Source organism: Larus michahellis, chromosome 3 (assembly GCF_964199755.1).
Source record: "Larus michahellis chromosome 3, bLarMic1.1, whole genome shotgun sequence".
NCBI classification, from domain to species: Eukaryota; Metazoa; Chordata; class Aves; order Charadriiformes; family Laridae; genus Larus; species Larus michahellis.
In genome coordinates this window covers 93,742,911-93,764,148 of record NC_133898.1, presented here as the reverse complement: position 1 = coordinate 93,764,148, position 21,238 = coordinate 93,742,911, and the positions used below count along the sequence as shown (strand labels likewise).

The 21,238-nt window shown below is 38.2% G+C and overlaps 1 protein-coding gene across 2 annotated transcripts in view; it reads right to left on the bottom strand.

Annotated features, from left to right (window-relative positions):
* The window catches only part of UBE3D (ubiquitin protein ligase E3D), an 84,689-nt gene that overhangs the window by 51,758 nt on the left and 11,693 nt on the right, over positions 1–21,238 (bottom strand). For both annotated transcript variants that reach the window (XM_074581296.1, XM_074581297.1), the window contains exons 5-8: positions 20,360–20,429; positions 18,021–18,090; positions 17,045–17,153; positions 11,818–11,987 (exon numbers count right to left, since the gene is read on the bottom strand). In XM_074581296.1, the coding sequence (XP_074437397.1) occupies positions 11,818–11,987; positions 17,045–17,153; positions 18,021–18,090; positions 20,360–20,429 (419 nt within the window). The remainder of the gene's footprint in view (positions 1–11,817; positions 11,988–17,044; positions 17,154–18,020; positions 18,091–20,359; positions 20,430–21,238) is intronic.

Sequence of the window (21,238 nt, the reverse complement as noted above, 5' to 3'; positions counted from 1 at the left end):
TCCCAAAAATAACCTTAAAGTTAATTCAAAACCATAAACTGGCACACCAACATTTTTGACATAGGTCACAAACAACCGAACTACCTGATTTTACCACATCCCACAGTCCACTTTGAAAACTCATAGCAGGCTAATTGCCAGTCTGGAAGGATCAACTTTCTGCTAGCCCATTTTCCCTGTCCCCACATAACCATTAGGTTTACTTTGTGCATGGAAATACTCTTCCAGAAATAAACCCTCCATCCTTTACAAAACTGTCCCTAGTTTTAATGTCTCCTCTCCTCAAAGCTTCTCCTGTCCTCCTCCCAAGCTTTTGCTTTCAAGTGTTCGGAAGCTTTCCCCTGCCATTATGGCAGAGATTTAACAGTGTCTGTATAACCCATGCTTATGTTGATGGAGGTCCTTGCAGCACTTATGCAGCTGTCCAGAATCCTGCTGCAGACACAAAGCAGAGCTGAAGGATTCACGCAGGCCATCAGCCACCCTTCTGAGACGGTGCGGGGGTGCACTGCACACACACATACCTTGACACAGTCAGATCAATGAATGCAGATTGTCTTGGCTCTTTAATTTACTTTTACAAGCTTTCTTAAAATTTTATGTATCAAGACACAGGGAAACCTAGTCCCAGCTCAGAAGCACGAGGAACAGGAAGGGGAGACATACAGCCTGGTAGCCGAGTTCTGGACATGAGCAAGAGCAGAAGAAAAAACAAAAAAAAAAAAAGAAGAGAGAGGGGATTTAGATGGAAAATTAAATCTAGGTTTAGCCAAGTTAAGTCAATGCTGATGCAGGAATTGATGTTACAGGCAGACTAAAATGCAGCTTTGATGAAAGGAAGTAAAGTAGGCATGGAAAGACCGAGTCACAGACACCAGATCAGTGAGAAGAGAAGCCTTTGAGTAGATGACCTCGTTCTAAGAGGAGACGCAACAGCTGAAAGTAAGACAGCTGCAGATAAAGTACTATAAATCCTTTGCAAATAAAGTTAATTAGAATGGACTTCAGATGCAGAACACACTATAGGTAAAAAATAATGCCACAATTGATAATTACTAAATTGTTGAACGGCAGCCCAATCAAGACTATAGTACCACTGTGGCTCTCCACACACATGGAAACTCATCACTCAGAGCAAAGAGATATGGTGAAGCTGAACTTGAAAGTCTTTTGGCAGGTCAGTGACAGAGCTGGAAAACTGAACTAGAAGGCATCTCCCAGGCAAAAAGCTCATCTCCTTGCAAGAACAGACACTGTGTCAAAGCATTTCTTTTTGCAATTTTATCATGCTTCACCTTAAAAGCAGTTCTGTTTCTTGACAACGTTATTCCTACTACAAGGCTCTGCAGGAAGCTCACTGCTCTGATATTAGAAGTCTTCCAATCTCCAGTCTAAACTTTTTCATAATCAACTACATCTGTATGTTCTCTCCAGTTTCTACTGAAGGCAATCAATGAACATTATAGTTATCTGGTACCCACTACTGCACTCTGTTCTTAAAGCAATTTGCTGAGTTAGACTTGCATCAGACATAACTAGTGATACAAGAAACTCAGCTGGACAATTGTGTTAAATTCAATGGTCTTACGCATACAGGAGAGCTGCAGCGGTGCTAAAAGTGTCTGCAGACCTGCTATGTCAGGGGGCAAAAGCCAGCTTCTCCGTAACTGATTGCTTCTTGCAGTAGCCAGGGAGAGTTTCATCAGTTTCAGAAAAACAAAATATACATTTCAATAAAGTCTCTCAACTCAGGCAAGAGTTTGCGTTTCTTAGTCATCGTGACATGCTTGAAAAATTAGAGGTCTTAATTATATTAATGACATGCAGCCACTTCTGTTCAAAATACAACAGCTGAACAGCAGTTTGCAGCAATAATATGCAAACAGCTGAAAATAGTAAATAGAGAATACTGACAGACAATTTTTTTAGGTATGACTACAACCAATAAAGTTCACATTTGGTAATGATATTAGATTCAAAATGCATTAAATCATTAAACATCTGATGGCTCTTTTTAGAGCCCCTTTATGTCCCCTTTTCAGAACACGATTCTTCACATTACCAGCATTGATTCCAGCTGGTCAAAATTATGCTGGATTCTTTTTTTTTCCCCCAATTAAAACATATTCCACAACTTCCGGAGGAAGTTTAAAATCTGGAAAAAAAAAAAATGAGTGCAAAAAATACTTAGAAATGCTTCTGCAACGTTCTCTGTAGGCCATACAATTGTTTCCATCACAAAGTATCAACTTTGGACAAAAACGGATACCATATTGCTCAACCATACTGCTTCATGGGAGACACAGGACAGTTGGGAAGCCAGCCAATAAGGAAAAAGAAGTACACATGAAAGCGCAACTACCTCAACAACATTTCCATACTAAAATAAAACAGTTTTGGAGGGTCCAGAAAAATCAATGTCTACAGGGGAAAGAAAAATTGTGCTTAGTTTAAAACCCAACTTCTAACCAGTTCCGCCACCGATACTATGCACTGCCCGTCGGCACCAGCTGAAAAGCCCCAGCTGCAGCATTGGAGACACGGACATCCAGTTGACACACGTGCCTGCAGCCATTTCCCTGAAGAACCACCTTCAACGAGACACTGTACAATTTTGCTTTCTCCAGGAAAACCAGCAAAATCAGAGCCCACAGGAGCACTAGAGTGATTTCTGTATTCCTGCCTCTGGAACTATGCAGAACTCCTTAACATCAAAATCCATTTAGTGTCATTGTGAAGTTAGAAAAAATTTGAAGGCTTAACAGGTATTATGATAATGAATACACTCTGGGAAGAACGTAAACCAAACTTAATACTCTTATAACCATAGACAGAGGGAAAATGGTCATGGTCAATCCAACAGCTCACTTTTCAGTAGATCTAGTAGTCCTACTTCCAGCCATTATTTGACTGAAATTCAGCAATATATTTGACCAAAATTCTAAAATTCTGCAGCAATTTTTTTCCCTGGAACAACACCTTCCACCTTTCCAGTCAGATCTCCTCTTCTGCCTCAAACATCATATCCATATAGGCATCACTTATTATGCCTATTAGTTATACAAGTTACTTCATTTATAGCTTATGGCCAGTATTCAGAGAAGCCAGCACGAGAATTGCTTGTTCTGTTTATCCTTGATGCTACAGCATTCAAAATAAGCAACCAACAGCAATATCCTATTGTTGCCACACACAAATAGAAATATCCTGAACAACTTCACAAATTAGCCTTCTTTGGTCTCAAGGCATATGCTCCCAATTTGCTTTAGCCTTACTGATTTAAAAAGTATTGCAAATAAAATTAGCAGCCTAAATCATTTTGTTAATCTAAGTATTGTTAGTTCACGCAGCCTGTCATGGAGAAAAACAATAGAAACAACACATGCTAATTAATTTAAAACAGCCCAAGATCCAAGAATTCAGTAAATCAAGTTTTGAGGTTTAAGCAGTTCTTGTCAGCAATCTGTCCACCAAGCTTTTTTAAGTTTTGTTTTTTCACTCTTGGCTCCTTATAGGATTCCTGCCTGGTCAAATGCATCCTGCCATTTAAAAGGCATTATAAGTGTTGAATACCTACAGTTCCCAAGTGAACACAACAGTCTTTGTAAGTCTATGAGAAACAAACTCTAAGTGGAAAGCTGCTATAGTTTGACCTACGATTATAAAATTATCCCTAATGGATCATCACTATCACAATTAGGCTATCTGGTTTCGCAAAAAGCAGCGTTACAAGAAATGCAAAATGAATACAGCAGAGACATATACGTGTGAAGTAAGACTTCACTAGATGTGACATTGCTGTCCCTCCAGCAAATTAGCCAGTAAATTTAACTTCAAAATGTAATCAGCAAGAACACTGCATGCTGCAATCCCAGTGTAAAGTTTAGGATCCCCATGTCCATTTTGCCAGTATGAATGCAGGATTGTTGTTTGCTAAATCCCCCAATCCTAGATCTAGAGGCACTTCACTGAAACTAGCAGGAGATCAGTTTAGAAGCGGTTAAGAGTACTACACAGCAGCAGTGAACTTCTGGAACTTGCTGTTGTAAGAGATTCAGGAGGCAGACAGCACCAGTAAGGTCAAAAAGCGTTTATTCAAATACATGGTCAAAAGATGCGTGAACAGACAGTAAAGGAAATAGGCAGGGCTGTACCCTCTAACATCCTCAATACAACTACAGAGCTGAGCAATACAAGGAAGTGCTGAGGCTCACATGCTACTCTAAAGAACACCTCTGGATGTCGGAGAGAGGATACTAGGCTAGCTGGCACATTACTCTGGCCCAGCATGGCATTTATTACATTCTTATCATCCTGTAAAAGTGGAATTAACTACCTGGCAATGCAGTTGTTTCAGCCTACACATTTTAAATTAGTTCCAGATAGTCTTGCTGCTTTTAATTCACATTTTTTTCCCATTCAACTTGACATTTCTCACATTGCCAACCCTGAGACTCCCAAAAGAGCTGAGCTACAGCAATATGAACCAGAGAAACATGAGAACTACCAAGATTGTGCTTACCTGAACCAGTGTTTCACAAACAAATATGACGAATAATATGGAAAAAAATATGCAAGCCTGAACTGTATTTTTTGTTCAGAATCCCCTATTATAGAATCCCAAATCCTGATACAAAAGCATATTAAATGTGATAGGAGATCTTAATAGCATATTTATCTATTTTTTGTAAAAAACTAGTATATAAGTAACTAAGCAATAGCACTTACAGTCAATTTCTTATTTTTACATTGCCAATTACTATGTATATAGTATTTAACATTTCTATTGCAGAGTACAACGGCAGTACCCTGCAAGATGAGTAGTGACACATCAGCCACCTGTCATTCTACAAAAGATGAAAGGCAGGCTGTTGGTCAGATTAACAATTGGCTAAATGATTTGGGATTGCAAATCCACTTTAAAAATAAAGAGTCAGAACCTTACCTCCTCTGACTTCAATGCTAAATTTCAAAAGATGAGCAAAAAAGGCAATCATCTAAGCAACAAGCTCATCTGGAATGATAACAAGGGCAAACTTTTTGACCAAAATACAGGAGACATTACTTAGTAGACAGAAGTCCTATTCCAACATTTTTCTCTACTTTAGTTAGTACTTCTAAGACTATTTAAGATCTGAAAGATTAGATACCAAAAACATGACAGCTCTGAAGGGCTGGAAAGATATATCAGACCTGTATTTAGGAACAAGAATTAAGTTCTTAAGTGACTACCACAAAAGGATACTGCACATGGCAGGTCTAGTTTCAATAAACAAGAAAGTCAGGATATTTTTCCTGAAAGTTATACTTAAAAGTTACATACATGTTTTCCTAGAGGGGGGAAAGGATGTTACCAGTACTGAAGAACAGTTTTTTCTTCTGAAGAATGATCTCTAGCTAAAAATAATAGTTCTCAGATGGCGCTTTCATCTCTTCCTCCAAGCTTCAGCCCAAGCATTCAAAGTTCAGGAGGTCTCTAGCTTCCACATGCCTATCAAACTCTGAAAAGTATTTTTTTTTCCCCTCCTGTTCCAAAACCCTGACTGGCATCAGACTGCATCTTTCAAAAAGCTTTGCCTGACTGCTCAGTCAGCTCTTTTAAGGCAACTCACCTCACCCGTGGTATCAGTTCTCTTAACTTGATACCATGAAAGAATTCAAGAAGGGAACAGAAAAAAAAAATTATCTGAAACAAAACAGATCCTTCACACTCCATTTACAATCACACCCACTCACTTAATCATTCCAGATATAGCACAAGAAGTTTATTATCCTGCAGAAATCACCTTAAAGAGAGCACAGAACAGTGAAACACTGGTCACTCCTCAGTCAACCAACTCTTGGTCTGTGTGCTCCCATGTGTTTTCTACAGGCAAGAGTTACAGAAACACTAGAAAAAGGCCTTCTATTTCAGACACAAAAAAATCAGCAAAATAGGACACAGTTTGGTGCTTTTATGAGAGGTGCATTACTCTAGAGTCATATACAGAATGACAGCCATTCTTGGGACAAATAAACAACATTCTGGAATACATCTGTAACAGCTTCATAAATGGCTCACTATACATGGACTGTAATAAAAGCATTGAGACTCAAAACCTCCAGGTTTTCAGCCACAAACTCAATTTTCTAGCTTATTCTGTCCCTCTAAAGCTAATAAAACAAACAATTTCTGGAAGTCATTTTTCAACTCTCAAATGATATGCAGCAAATTCTTACACAGGAGGAGGCTTCTGCAAAAGCTGTAAACCATTCAGAGAGAATCCAGATGCATATAAGAAGCTATCAATGACTTTTTGACAAAGCTTTGCTTAGCACATTACTATAATCGGAAAAGTGTAATTTTCCTCTAACTGTAGTTTCACGTATATTTTCTGAGATCAAGTTATGGTCAAATTGCCATGTAACCGTATTTTCAATTTTCTTCATACATTTTTACAACACTTTCATTTCAGCAGTATTTACCACTATCACTCCCAGCAGTCGAGGTTGTTTGCATAAGGCGTTATTTGCCAAGAACCTGTTACTTGAAAGGAAGACCTCTTCTGTCTGCAGAGAAGGTTTGTAGGTGGAGAAAAGGAGCCTTGCTGAGAGAAGAGTGGAGGGAACCAACATAATCACATACACATCGTCAATAAATATCTAATAAGAACAGAGCAGAAAATGCATGAGGCATCCTTCTCAAATGGGACTCAACTACAATCATAGAATCATAGGGTTGGAAGGGACCTCTGGAGATCATCTAGTCCAACCCCCCTGCCAGAGCAGGGTCACCTAGAGCAGGTTACACAGGAACATGTCCAGGCGGGTTTTGAATGTCTCCAGAGTTGGAGACTCCACCACCTCTCTGGGCAGCCTGTTCCAGTGCTCTGCCACCCTCAGGGTAAAGAAGTTCGTCCTCATGTTTAGGTGGAACTTCCTATGCTCAAGTTTGTGCCCATTGCCTCTTGTCCTGTCCCCGGGCACCACTGAAAAGAGCCTGGCCCCATCCTCCTGACACCCACCCTTTAAGTATTTATAAGTGTTGATAACATGATGACATACTTTTTCTGTAGGTGACAATAAGAAATCACTGCACGTAATTTCAACTAATTTTTTGTAGAAGGATTATTCATAAAGCTCCTGCAAGAGCTGGAAGCCTAACTGGAGAGAGACCCACCCAGAACTTGTGCTATCACACATATGACACACCTAAGTGTTTCCAGCCCTGTTTAACAGCTGGAGGAGTAAAATACAAATCAATACAAACTGAAAGGCTACCCTCAGGAAGATCAGAGGGCTCTGCAAGGAGAAAAGCCAACAGCTGCACTTTAAACAGCGCATCTGGATAAACCTAACCATGTCTTAACGTCACAATGCCTTGAAAGCTACTGAACATTCTTAAGTAACACAGTCTGACATACAGACAATATTCAGAGCACAACCATTAATAATTCATTGCCAAAACAAAGGTATATGGAGAGAGGCTCCACATGCCGTGTTCTTAGTTTGGTCCTATTCCATATCTCTATTGCCCTCCTGGAGACTGGAACAAGAGAGATGCTTCTGTCATTCACAGATGACATGAAGCTTGGAAGGTCCATCAGTACACCACATGTTGGAAATCAAAATGGCCCAGGCCAATGGGGAAAAAGGTTCTGAACAAAATTAGGATGTAATTAAACAAAGGACAATCACACAAAACTAGAGAGGAAGGCTGATTATTAGACTACAATCTACTGGAAAGGATCTGATGGTCAACACAGATCAACAAACTGAACAAGATCAGCATGTTGTCGACAAAAAGTTAGACGCCACAAAAGGGGTAATCACTTTCTCAGCAGTGTTCAGCCTAACTCAGAACACAGTATTGTTACAGCAGGCTTCGGGATCAGCTATTGCTCCAAATGGGTTAATTATCATTGCAGCTGGTATCACTCAGCAGCCAGTAATGAACCACTAAAATTTATCCTACTTAAATGTTTGTTTCCTTTCCATTGTTAACATTTAGAGTACTACTGAATGTAAGGTACAGTGATAGATATGCCAGTGATTTACTGGAGGAAAGAGAGTTCTGCTGTTCACTGAAGCACAATGTTGTTCACAGGACTTAATTCCCAGTTTAAGGGGAAAAAAACACTGCCATATCTGAGGAAGAGAAATAAGCATTATGTTAATTATGAAGAATTGCAGAACTGTGCTCTGAACAAAGAAGGAATAAAATGAGTTTTGGAGTGAGACTGTAAATTTCTCCTGACATCCTAGAAGTCTGAAAAGAAAGATCACGTATAAAAGCTACTGTGCTCCCCCCAAGAGAAATATTCAAGTGCATCCCGAGGAATCTGAACTTAAGGGTTACCTCAAAAATGGGGTGCCTGAATGTGAATTATTAGAGAATCACAGTTAGGCACTCTCTAGCAGAGGCAGCTTGCCAGAGGAGAATTTCACAAAGTCTGAGACTTTGACTGCTACCATGGAACAATGTATTTGTCTGTAAATGTAGATTTATGCTTGTGTAAGTGGACTTACAAATCTGTACTTACTTAGTACAGATTTTCTTTCATTTCTTCACTCATGTTTTATGAATGTATGATTATGTTGTTATATCTAGATATTACAAATAAATGCTTTTATTTCTAGTTTACCGTAATCTGTCTAAACCTATGGCCCAGCTCCCCAGCACAGATTCTGCTGTGTCCTCAGGTAAGAAAGGTGCTTCCCCTCCCATCGCACAGATCAGATTCTGGCACTGCAGGAATCAGACAGGACCCAAGTGTACCCAGCGACTCGCAACAACAGAAGAGGCTCTCTGGCATGCGACAGGATATTAGAGTGCATGCTTATCCCTTGCAACTGTTGGGGTCCAGGTCACAAGCAGACCTCCTGCTGACTGCTTCCTACACAGCAGGCATCCTTGCTTACTCCCCCCTTCACAGGGAGCAGGCCACGGGCTCTGAAACCTTTGCATTGTTTCAAAGGCAGGTGTGTGTGCAGGAAGAAGGTAAGTATTTTAATAATTATCATAATGTGGGCATCTGAAACATTCGGAACTTGCACTTTCAAGAAATCAGACACTTTGTTCAGAATTCTTGAAATAATATTTGAAATCTAAATGCAAACATGTTGCATTAAACAAGTTGTACTGGTTTGGATATTTTTGCTCCTGCTATGTTTACATTCCTGTTCAATAACAGAAAGACTTCAGTCTTATTGCACATATCCAGGCAGTACTTCAAGCAAACTGATGAATCAGTTAGTGGAAACAGACTGAAGTGCTAGTGTACTTTTTATTGTTCTTCACTAGAAATATGAAAATGGTAAACAATACTAAACCAATAGTTACTTTGGTTTCTGAACCTGAAAAAGAACCCTCTGTTCTTTTTCCTCCGTTTTTGCATTTGTCCAGGGACTGGATAGGGAAGATGTCAATTACTGTCAGTAGAGAATTAAAACCTCAGCTGCGCCTTCTGCTCAATGCAGAATCCCAAAAATAAATACAAAGTAATCTTCAGAAACAAGTGATTTGTAACAAGTCTGTCTGGGGAAATGGAAAGAACAGAATATAACCTCACAGTAAAACTCTGCTGCTGAGAACTCCATTCAAGAAAAGCACTTGTGAATGCTAGGTAAGTGACTAAGTAGATCTGACTTTTATCTCAATAACACATCAAAGTAACTGAACGCGTGTTAAGGTAATTAAATCCGTGATAAAGAACTGAAACTTGAAAAGCAAACCTGTGAGTTACGCTTCCGTAAGACTTAAGAGTGGTAAGTGAAGTGTCTTTCATTTTAGAGCAGGCAGCGCTTCTTGCAATATCTCCCATTATAAGAATAAGCGGTTTAAATGATAATACTTCACGATGTATTTTGGATCACTAAATAGCATTTAGATCACAGAGGTTTTCCAATGCCAACTTCTGAAGCTACTACTTTAATAATTTTTTCTCTTACACAAATGACATTAATAATGAAATATGACCTTTCCTCTAAATATTAGAATTTTTCATTTTCTCCCTATGTCAGAGTTTATTTGAGCTATTCATATTGGATCTGTTTGAAAAATTAAAAGGATACACTTCGTAACATTCAGAATAAACACTGTGATGTAATTACACATTCTCGTGAGGTGTATATTTCTCCTACAAAAATATTTAACTTCGGATGCACACCTTCACTTGTCTGTGGGAGAAAACATTTTTGTTGTACTTTTATGAGGTCTTGGGTTATAAATCAGTTGTGTACTGACTGAGTCTGGAGGGAATGTCTTCTAGATTTTAAATACATGTGTACATCTTTAAATCTGTCATCTAGTTTCCAAGAGTTTAAAGGAAAAACAACAAAACCAAACCACTACTTAAGCCTGACCTATACAAAACCAATGCTTTCTCTTCTATTACTTCTGAAACAAAAGCAGAAAATCACTCTAAAATCATGCTCCATCACCTGCAAACACTGAAGTCACTGCTTAATCAATATTCTCTTATCTTTGCTCTCCAACAAATAAAGGCTTTAACATGTTAGGCAGTGTATGTTTTTCATAATATATACTTCAAAGCTTGCTGACATCAAATGTTTCCTTTATGAGGGCTTGGACATGTAGTCTTGGACATGTCCAAGAAAAACATTTATATGGTATTGTACTCAACCACCTTCCTCGCCTCCTATTTCCCCTTCTCTCAAGGCCCTATTCCTTTTCGAAATAATGCCACCACTGGGCTGAAAGCAAGTTACACATAGAGACTAATTCGATAACTCAACGAACCTCTGAATCATATCTAAAAAGGACTTTCCTTTTGAGAATATGCTATATGCTGAGAGTATGCAATACTGATATGGCGTTATTCATATTATTCTGCTACATGCACAAGTATCTTTTAATAGCAACACTGTTAGAGGCATTGTCCGTATGCATCAGTATGCATATGATCATTACGCTAATTTATTGTGACCCACCGGACAACACTTGTAGTACTGAAGATAACGTGGCTTACAAATTTCAGGCCTGTGAACAGCTCTATCTCTTGCAAAAGAAAGCCCAATTTCAAGGCAAAAAAGATCAAGACTGGAAGTGGAACAGGTAGGTATGATTTCCTAAACTAATAACTACCCACTTCTACCCTCTTGGTTTCAGCTGTACCGAAGAGGTCCAAATTCTGTACTGCAGGAGTGCAGAGAGGGCTACTCCCATTAATAACTTGAGATCTGAGATCACATTTTCACACAAAACACAGAAATTGAAGAGAAAGAGGAAGATCCGGCTAAACTTATGCATCGTTCAGGTGTAAGCCCATGCCCCTTCTCTCCCTATGATTTTTCCTCCTCCCTGAATTACACCACTTGGAGCTACGTCTGCAGAGCAGCAAGTTCTGAGACCGTATGGACAAAACTCACTGCCCCTCTGTGGGATTCACGGTTCCACCATCCCTTCAGCTTCTGCCAACAGAGACGGAAAAGCGACAGAGCTCTAGAAGTGCACAGTGAGTTAACACAGGTAAAAAACGGATACATGATAAAGCACATTACTCTTCTGTATAAGGCAGGCAACTTCTTTTTGTATCATATAAATAAGTTATCTACGTGTGCCTCTAGGAACAACATAATTCTTTGGTCTACATTTTAACATTATGATGCAAAAATTTAACCACCAGTTTCTCTCCGTCTGTAACAGAATCCAAATACTATTCCTCTGGCATTTTGCTAAAAAAAAAAAATAAAAATTAAAAATTGTATGCAATTTCAGAGAGATACACTTCCAAAGAACCTCAAAGAAATACTGCTGCCCTGAAAAGCAAAACAAATAAACAATCAGAACCTGAGGTCAGAAAAGACTATACTTACTCCTTATTCCTGCTTTTAATGCACGGCTGGTAAAGGACTTTGACAGCACTCCAGGTCCCCACTGGTCCAGAGTTAGGCATGAAAATATCTCCAAACAGTGTAAAAATACTGTGGGAGGAGGAACTTCCTAAAGACTCCACGAGCAACGTGTCAGAATTTAAAAGCCATATCTATAAATGAAGAAATAATTTATTTTACTATAGAATACATCAGTTTCAATTTGTTCCTTTACTCTGATCCTAAATCAGCTGATACTAAAGTCACATTCTTACAAAGTTTCTAACAAAGTGTTAACAGACATAAAATGACATTTTATTATTCAGCACAGTCTGCACATACAGCCTCTAGTGGAGAAAAATGGGTTAATACGATAAACTGATGCCTGATTTATCACAGTTACTCTTAAGATCATTATTTCCGGGAAGCTGCCTTGTTTTGTGGCTGCAGCACATTTCCTTTGATAGTAACAAAAGAAACAGTCCCAAGTCGTCTGCTTCAGTACCAAATGGATTATTTCTCCGATTTCATAGTTTTTTAGGAATTAGTTGAGCGTATGTTGTTGAATTACCGAGGGCTAAAGACAGGGAACTGAAAGACTGCCCACTGGAAGTGCCAAAACTTAAGAATTTTTAGAAAAAGCATGATAGTTATGCCCGGATGGAGCTAAGACATGCAAGGAAAAAGACAGCAATTAATGTAGTCTAAAAGGAAGGCTGGGATTTACAAATGACTGTAACAGGCCCTTACTTGGAAAATAAATCTTTATCAAATTTGAAAATGGGACTGGTATTCTTCAGCACTAGTTGCTCACAGTAATTCATGGGATATTTCCTGGGGAGATTGAGAAATCTGAACTTTCTGCATCACATGATGATCTTATTTGATCTGTGTGTGATTGTGCATCAGCTTTCCAACTTGGATTCAGGGCTTTCATGCTAAGCACTGGACAAAAAAGTCAGGCTTTTCCTTTATTCACAGCCTGCAGTAGAGAATTGATCCGAGTTACCAACGAAAATCAATTTTTACAAGTCCTGAGCCTGTATGAAATGTTTATATATGAAATATTTATCACAGAAAACGGGATTTATGCAGCGCTGCTCACTAGAGAATAATCTTCTGCTTCTCATGACCTAATCATCTTCAAGTAAAGGAAGTTACATGATGTTGGGTAGCAGACATATGATATCCCCTGTGGAGGGAGAAAGCCACCGTTAACAGGCCACATAGTATATGTCGTAACTCAGTGTGACAGTCACAATTTATCAGAGCCCAAGGCTCAGAACATTACAGTAGAAGCACCATAAAGGAGGAATGAGATATATTGATACAGATGTCTCGGGAGGGGATGGGAGGAGGAGAATCACTTTAGCATATGCACATAAATGATGACAAGCAATGGCACTTGGCTTAGCAAGAGGCTGTTCATCAGTTATGCTCTGGTAACTCACTGTACACATACATAGCCTAGACTGCAAAATATACCTCATTAGCTAGAACCATTACACATGGTGCTTTACGCCAAACGGTGAAAAGGCGTTGGAGAACATGGGGAAAAAAGAGAAGTGTCCTATACACACAGGCCACTGCCAACACGCTTAGCTTTAACTAAACAGAGTTCATTCCTTTTGAAATTATTAACACTTCCCTGTGAAGTAGCCTCCTGGGATGCTTTTCAGCAGATGAAAATCCTTGAAATAAAAAACTAGGGAACAATGCTGCAACAGCTGTCTGCTCCTTTCACAATCCTTCTGCAACTTGCTTTAGAGAAAGCAACCAAACCGTTCAATTTGCGACACGCTCCATCTGAAAAGTACTTCCTTCTACCACAAGTGTTGAATATGTGGCATCTCACAATAACGTTCTACCACTTGTTCAGAGTATGTCATTGTCTCAACAGCAATGCAACAGACAGATCTGTATTAATAATTTAGCACACAATACAGAGAAAGCAAATGAATCTTTGCAGGTGGAAACCTACAAAGGGCACCTGGCCATGAGAAAAATCAACCCCTGAACTACATTTGCTTCTTTAGGCAACAATTTCCTTCTTGTCCTCAGGCATGAATTATTTTTTGATCTTGTTTTTGGTCTGAATGAACAATCACTCACCAACACTCAGTGTATTGACTCAAAGCAATTTATTACATCTTATTTCTGGCTAACATCGTTTCAAATTCCGAGCTGCGCTTTTGACTATGTTACTCACAATGTACACTCTTTCCTTCCTCTCTACCACTTTGTAGAGTAGAGCCTGCACAACCGAATTCCTTTCATTCATAGTGCAGATTGATGATCTTTTCTAAAATGACAGCATCAGGAGAAAGTGTTTGGGTGGCTGGTGGAGGTTTTTTGTTGGTTTTGGGGGGTTTTTTTGTTTTATTTTTTAGATCACCTTGTCAATAGGCTTCAAAGATGTTCTTAGGAGAAAAGCTGCAACAAATCTCAGTTATACTTTGTGGGACTTATCCAAATAGGTGAAATACTGCGACTTATATTTGTGATCAGTATCCTAAAATCTCAACCTGTGTCTCCAGCATTAATTTGTGGACAATGAAGCATCCATTAGAATTTAACACGGTTAAAAAAAAGCGGTTGTTCTTCCTTGCTAGCTCTTAATTCTCGCAGACATTACCATTACTTTCATCATCACATAGGTCAGTAATGCAAACATCTTTCATTACAGCTTCTTTGTCCTCACATTCAGACTATTCAGATAAAGATGTGGTCTTCCTCACACTTCACAAAGAATAAAGCTCTCTAAGAGAGCTGGGTAGCTAAGTCTCAACAGGGAACTCACTATCTCACATCTTGATGGCTGCAACATCCCCCTCTCCAACTCTGGCAAATGCAAACTTGTTCTGCTCATGCCTTCCAAGACACGGTCCAAGAATCAGTATTTGATTGATAGGTCTCTCCCATTTTGTTACCTATTTATTTTCTTGGGATATCTTCCCACTCCCTCTCCACTCACTTCTGAAATACAAGCTGCCTTACTTTCAAAGCGCTTTACAGCCTAATCCCACTCCAAAAAACATTCAGTACTGAAACAACGAAAAAACACTCGGTACTGAAAAGACTGGAGTTAGTATTCAAGCACACCAAACTATCACACACCTTTTGATTTTCACAGATGTATCTTTTTGGGTTTTATCAGGTTGATCCCATCCACGGGATGAATTTCCGGTATCTGTCCACAAAACTACTTATTTACCTCTTTCAAAACTATCCCTTTTTTATAATATGGAAAAAAATGGCATCTATTAATGTAGGGAACCCTTCAACTGTGGAGCAAAGACAGGATGCACGCGATTCATCTTTTAGAGAATGTGAAGAAGGTAGAGATATAGTTGGGATAAGTAAAGAAATCTGTATACGCCACTTCTTTTTTTTTTTCCTGAGACAAAGAGATGTTTATTTATTGTCAGCCTTTAAAAAAAATAAATAGTATATAGCTTTCAGGAACTTGATTATCACCAACTTAAACAACAGAAACTCTTATTATGATATCCGCAAATAACATAACTGGTAATGTTAAGTGATACATGCAGAGGAAATAAGGAAAATGAGTATACATAATATTTGTGGGTTAAAAAAAATAAATTAAAAATACTTGTGAGACCTTAACCTTAATTATCACATACACAGCCTAAGCTGTGCGTATTCATGTATGTACGCCCAAACACTGTGAATGAGAATCTTTGGCTCAGTGTCAAAACAAACAAGTGGGACAGCTGGTCCATGATGCATCAGTGATGAGACTGCTTGTTTAACTTGTCTGTGTACTCACAGCCTCAAGCACCTACATTTTTTACTGTTTAGCTGTTTGCAATCATTAATATAAACAGTGCTTACATTACATTTGTGTCCACAAGGCCTCTGAGTTCTAAGACTCAACCCATGACTCCAGAACACCTGTTGGTGTGTATGTAGTATGTAGAACGTCACCCTGGCCATGAGAAAGGGTCTTCTGATGTTAAACACAAAAAAAATACTAACAACTCACTAATAAAAAGGAACGGATGCCCATCAGAAATTAGCCCCTCTGCTAATTAAGCCTACTCTTCTAATCAATACATTGGCAAAAACGCAACTCAGACTAATGGAAATCTGCTAAATAAGGTGATGTTTCTGTTAGAAAATAACCAGATCATTCTATATAAGCTGCTAGACTTAAGCAGAAACACATAGGCTAAAGGGAAAAAAAATTACAACAATTTTCAATGACTCCTCAATTAGTTTATACATAGTCACAATTATGGGTCTGCTCATGAGACTTTATTTTATCATCACAGACAAGTATTTCTCAGTGGTTGCATAAATGTTCTCTTGGCACTAAAATTTATTTAAAAGCAACAGATATACACTTACCTCAGAATATGGATGTTCAGAAATGACAGAACTTGGGACAATGTATATATAAAACAGTTCATTTTATTAGATTGTCTACCCCAACAAAGCATATCTATAAGTTTACCCAAGGCAGGCATCTACAATCATGTATTTCTTCATCTTTGTGTCTATGAATTACTCGTATAAACTGCAAAATTACATGTTATGTGCCTACATTTAGCTCATGAATAAAAGAAAACATCCCTCGTTATACCAAGTGTATACTACTATTAAGATAATTCCAGACTCAAATTCCTATCCATCTTAAAAGTTTGAGGAATTTAGCTGTCACTATTTAAATATCAAGCTTAACCAAGTTTAACAGCATTAGAACATTAAGTATAATAGGCAATTTTATTTTTGTTTGCACTTCACTTTGCAATGTAATGTACTGACTACATTAGTAGTCTCTGCTGACTTCAGACAATATTTGTGGAAGATGCTGTACAATTTGATGAACTTCTGGTGATTAACTATAAGAAGCACTGGAGCAAGAAGATGAGATATATATTATAAAGTCAAACCCTAAGCTTTCCTTATTTTCTGAATACAAAACACTGCTATTTCTGTGCTACTTACGGCACATCCATAGTACTTTCATTACTGTATTAATAGAGAAAATGTCTATATGTACATCTACTTAGATTATAAAACAGAAGGAAATTTCTTACTTAAACAGAATTCTTCAGAACTACTTCAACACAAGAATTTGAATTTGTTAATTTTCTTTAAACTTATGATCATGCACAGCATAAATAATACATTTTAGGAGTTGGGATTCATAGGTTAACCTTCTTCTGCAGGATAAAGATTTAAAAAAAAAACAAACCCAACTTACCAGAATATAGATTTTTCCATCATCTCCTTTTACAGCAAATCTAAACGTGCTTTTAGCAGAGGACAATTCCACAAGACACTGAGCAACCATTCTCTGTACGAATTGAGACCTGTTTAAGAATTAACCACATATTATATGTATTCATAACACCCACATGGGCAAAGGCATTCATAACGATGCAGTACAAGTATATGAGTATCTCCATACTGTCAATTCCACTACATTCTACAATCACTTTTTATTGAGAGATGGGGCTTCTTTATCTTCCTCTCCCTCAAAACCAGAGGATTTTCTTTTTCCTGCAACTGGCAATTTTTAATAGATCAGCAGTCTGAATTGTTCCACATCCTTTATTTTGACCAACACCAAATGTCAAATGCTGAATTTCCTTTTCCCTATTATATTTTACACATATGAACACAAAGTTAAGAATGATGCACGTATTTCAAATATAATTTGAAATAAGAACTGTGACTAACGCATAGTACATGATACAAGATAGCTAGATCGAGTTCTGTCTCCTCTTCAAACTTCCTCTTAACTTCAAACTGAAGTACTTGAAAATTCAGAAGTCTCACTTCCAAGTAAACATTTCAAGCTTTACTTAATTTAACTTTACAAAATGTAACCTCCCACTTTCATAATTAGTCTCCAGACATAATGCCAATGTAAATAGTTCAAAATAAGTAAGTATTGTATTTTGGTTTATCACCCGAATAGTGAGACACTGCGACAAATTATACACAATCTCTCTCCTGCATCACACACAAAGATAAGCAAACAAAATTGTACATGAGCAAATTCAGACTACATTACCTTTACAATGCTTGTAAATGATTACATAAAATTTGGCAGCACTTTGTTATTATATGTAAGTATTCAAGAAACTAAAATGTTAGGGCATTTCTAGCATCCTTTCTAAAACATAAACCTGAGCAAATTATCTGATTGTTTTTTTATTAGTTTTATTTGTTACCTTGGTGTTGGGCTGAAGCTTTCCTCAGATGGTCGAATAATCACCTCGGTAACATAATATTTAACGGTATCTAAAATGACAAAAACGTTTTTCAAGTACAACAGAACAACGAACTTGTTAAGAGTAGACTGTAAGTCACTGTATCTCTATACTAATTAAACTTTTGGTTGGCACTCAATTAAGAGGTGCAGCAGATGGTCAAATTCTGTTTTGGTTTGTGGGAGGAGAAGCAACCAATAACAGAAAATATACACTGCCAGAAGAAAACTACTCTGAGCTAATTACATGATAAGCAATTTGTCATTCATATTGATCTTTGCTTAACGCTGGGAACAATCATCTTGAAACAAAGCAAGCAAGAGCTCAAGCCAAACCTGAAAGATGAATTGAAAGAACTTTCCTAAAGCACTGAGATCAGCATAGCTTACATAAGTATTTTAGTACCCTCTGCTGCTCAGTAATGCTGCAGTGAATCACAAGAGACAGTTTTAATAACAGCACATACAGGGGAATAATTTTCTTCTTTGCTCGAAGAGCAGATTAGAATTTCCTTCCAAAAATCACGCTAACTCAATACTAATACTGCATACATTCCAAGTTTCAATGTAACTGTTCCCCAAAAGCCCCACTAAGACAGCCTTTCACATTAAATGGAAGTGTTTGAGTATAGAATTTAATCCCCATCAGTGAAGTCAAGTCAAAGATGATCATATTGAAGCTCTGGGTCTATCCTAAAAACACGGCCTAACCAGAGAGCCAGCAGAACAGGTTAAGCATAGAGAGTGATAAATTAATTCCACTAAGCTTTATCATGTGAACAACAGTAAAGATTCATCAGTTCCATAAATCTTAAGGGTGGAAGAGATTGTCTCATCCTATCTCTGTCCACACACACCAGTAGAAGTGGATGAAAGCAAGCAATTCAGAAAGACACTTAATCTGTTTTAAAGATTCCAAAGGCTCGGTAATCCCACCCCTTCTCCAGATAAGTACTACTACACTTTTTAAATTATCCTCACTGTTAGGAAATTATATTTTACCTCTTAGTTTAATTTCAGTCTGCTCCACACTGTGCCTAGACCTGGGCAACAGGAGGAAAAGAAGCCAGTTCAGTCATTCTAGCTCCTCAGCTGTCACCTTGAGTGAAAAATCGGTTCTACTGCTGAAAGGGCACTGAGAATTAAGATGTTTGCTTGCAGAGAGACAGAAGGTGGGATTTCCCAAGAAAAAGTATACAAGTATATGGGGGTAGAGTTGGGGGAAGGAATAGCTGACAGGGGAATTTCAAAGCCAAATCTGTTCTCCACAGCTACACCACTCTAATCCAGCTATGTCTTCAAGGCATGGATATGTGCTCATGAGGAAGTACAAAAGCATGACAGTCAAGTCTGCTCTCTACTCTCTTTTCACAGAAATGGTTCTGCCTACACTTATACCATACCTCTCTGGCTAGTTTTTTTTTTTTGTCTGCTCTTTGAATGCCCTGTAAAGTTCCTACAGTACTGAAAAAACATGATCAAAACAATGGACATGCTATCTAACTTCAGCCATGTAAAGAGTCCAGACCAACTCCCTGCACATCTACATAGTATTTGCCTTTTCCCATACCCTGTGATCACATCAGCCACTGCTTCCTACAATGATCTGAAGGCTTAGATTAAGACATTCATTATTCATGATGATTTGTAAAGGCCTTTCCCAAGCACTGTTTTCCCAAAGTCTTACAACCTGCACTGTGGACTTTCAAACATCCTACCTGAAATTTGGGTTTATTAAAGCCTGGACTGTTCAGATCAACTGCACAGGACAATCTGAAATTTCTGTAACAGGAGAACTTCTCTCTTGTGTCCCTCATGACGTATTTCTTAAACAGGCTTTGCATTTTCTGAGAAGTTTTTATGTTCTCCAGACCTCTGAACTAAGCCAGGCTCGCACTGACTGATGCAGTGGAGTAGAGGGAGAATGAAAGAATGAACCCTGCTAGTAGCATTCTTACCATTGTGTCTCTCCTGTTAATAACTGCATTTTGAAAACCACCAGAGACTCATCTTTAGATTACTTCAGGTAAACCCTGCTGATTCAATATAATGACAGCTTTTAAACCAATAATCTCATCATCACATGAAACAGAAAGAAGGATGAGGAAAATCCCCGTCGTAAGTCACTTTCAAGGTCTAACAGTAGAAGCAACAACCACACCTGTTCCAGAAGGGAATAAAGACAAACACACAGGAATCAGCCCTGCACCTTACTGATAAACTCCTTCCCCCCAGAGTTTTTCACCTCCAGTACTCAATGGCTGATGCAGCGAAATCTAGTTTGGTTTGTACATCCCATACCTGCTGATACTGTTTCTCCCAGCATTGTCCTGCAGCGCTTACAAATTACTCTGGTATTTTCCTTTGATTTCTGTAGGACAAAGAAATGTCATTTAAATGTCACTCAGTTGTTCTGAAAAAGGATGGATAATTTTAACACACTCTCCAGAGTATATAGTGAACTTTGTACTTGTTTCAGTTCTCTTTGTGTTTACATACACACCGATTAGCATTCACTATTTCAGCTTTCTACATTTCAATTTGCTTGCAAGTTTCATACTAGTTTTAAAATCTGGCAATATATACTGATCACTCAGCACAATCTGCAATAGCTAACAGGCGAATCCTGTAATACTGAGTGACTGGAAGACAAAATGACAAGGTAAATTTGATTTTGATAAGGGCAAAATAATCTACATGGGAAGTATTTCAAAATAAATACATAATATTTTATGCTGCAATATGACTACCACCACTGAATAAAGTTGTAGCCACTGTTGACAGTCCAATGCTCAGCAGAGAGCAGAGAATGTCTACAGAGTATTTTGAATTACTAGGAAACAGCTGAAGAACAAAACATAATACAATGTTCCAGAAAGGTGCGGTGGATTCTGTTCTTGAACAACCCCTCTCCCTCAATTCAAGCTGAAACAGAAAGGGTATTGACAAAGAAGAAGAATTGTCAGAGGTGCAAAACAGTTTCCATATGTGACAAGAAAACACATGTACTGGGAGAACGCATGAAAGATAGAAAACTGAGGGGTATTGTTGAGTTATATAAAATCACAAACGCTTAGGAAAATCTGAAGAGGAAAAAAAACATTTACTCTCATAGCTCTTGCTATGAAATTATAACCTGGTTTGTGTCAAAGAAAAGGAAGGTATTTGTCACACAATGCA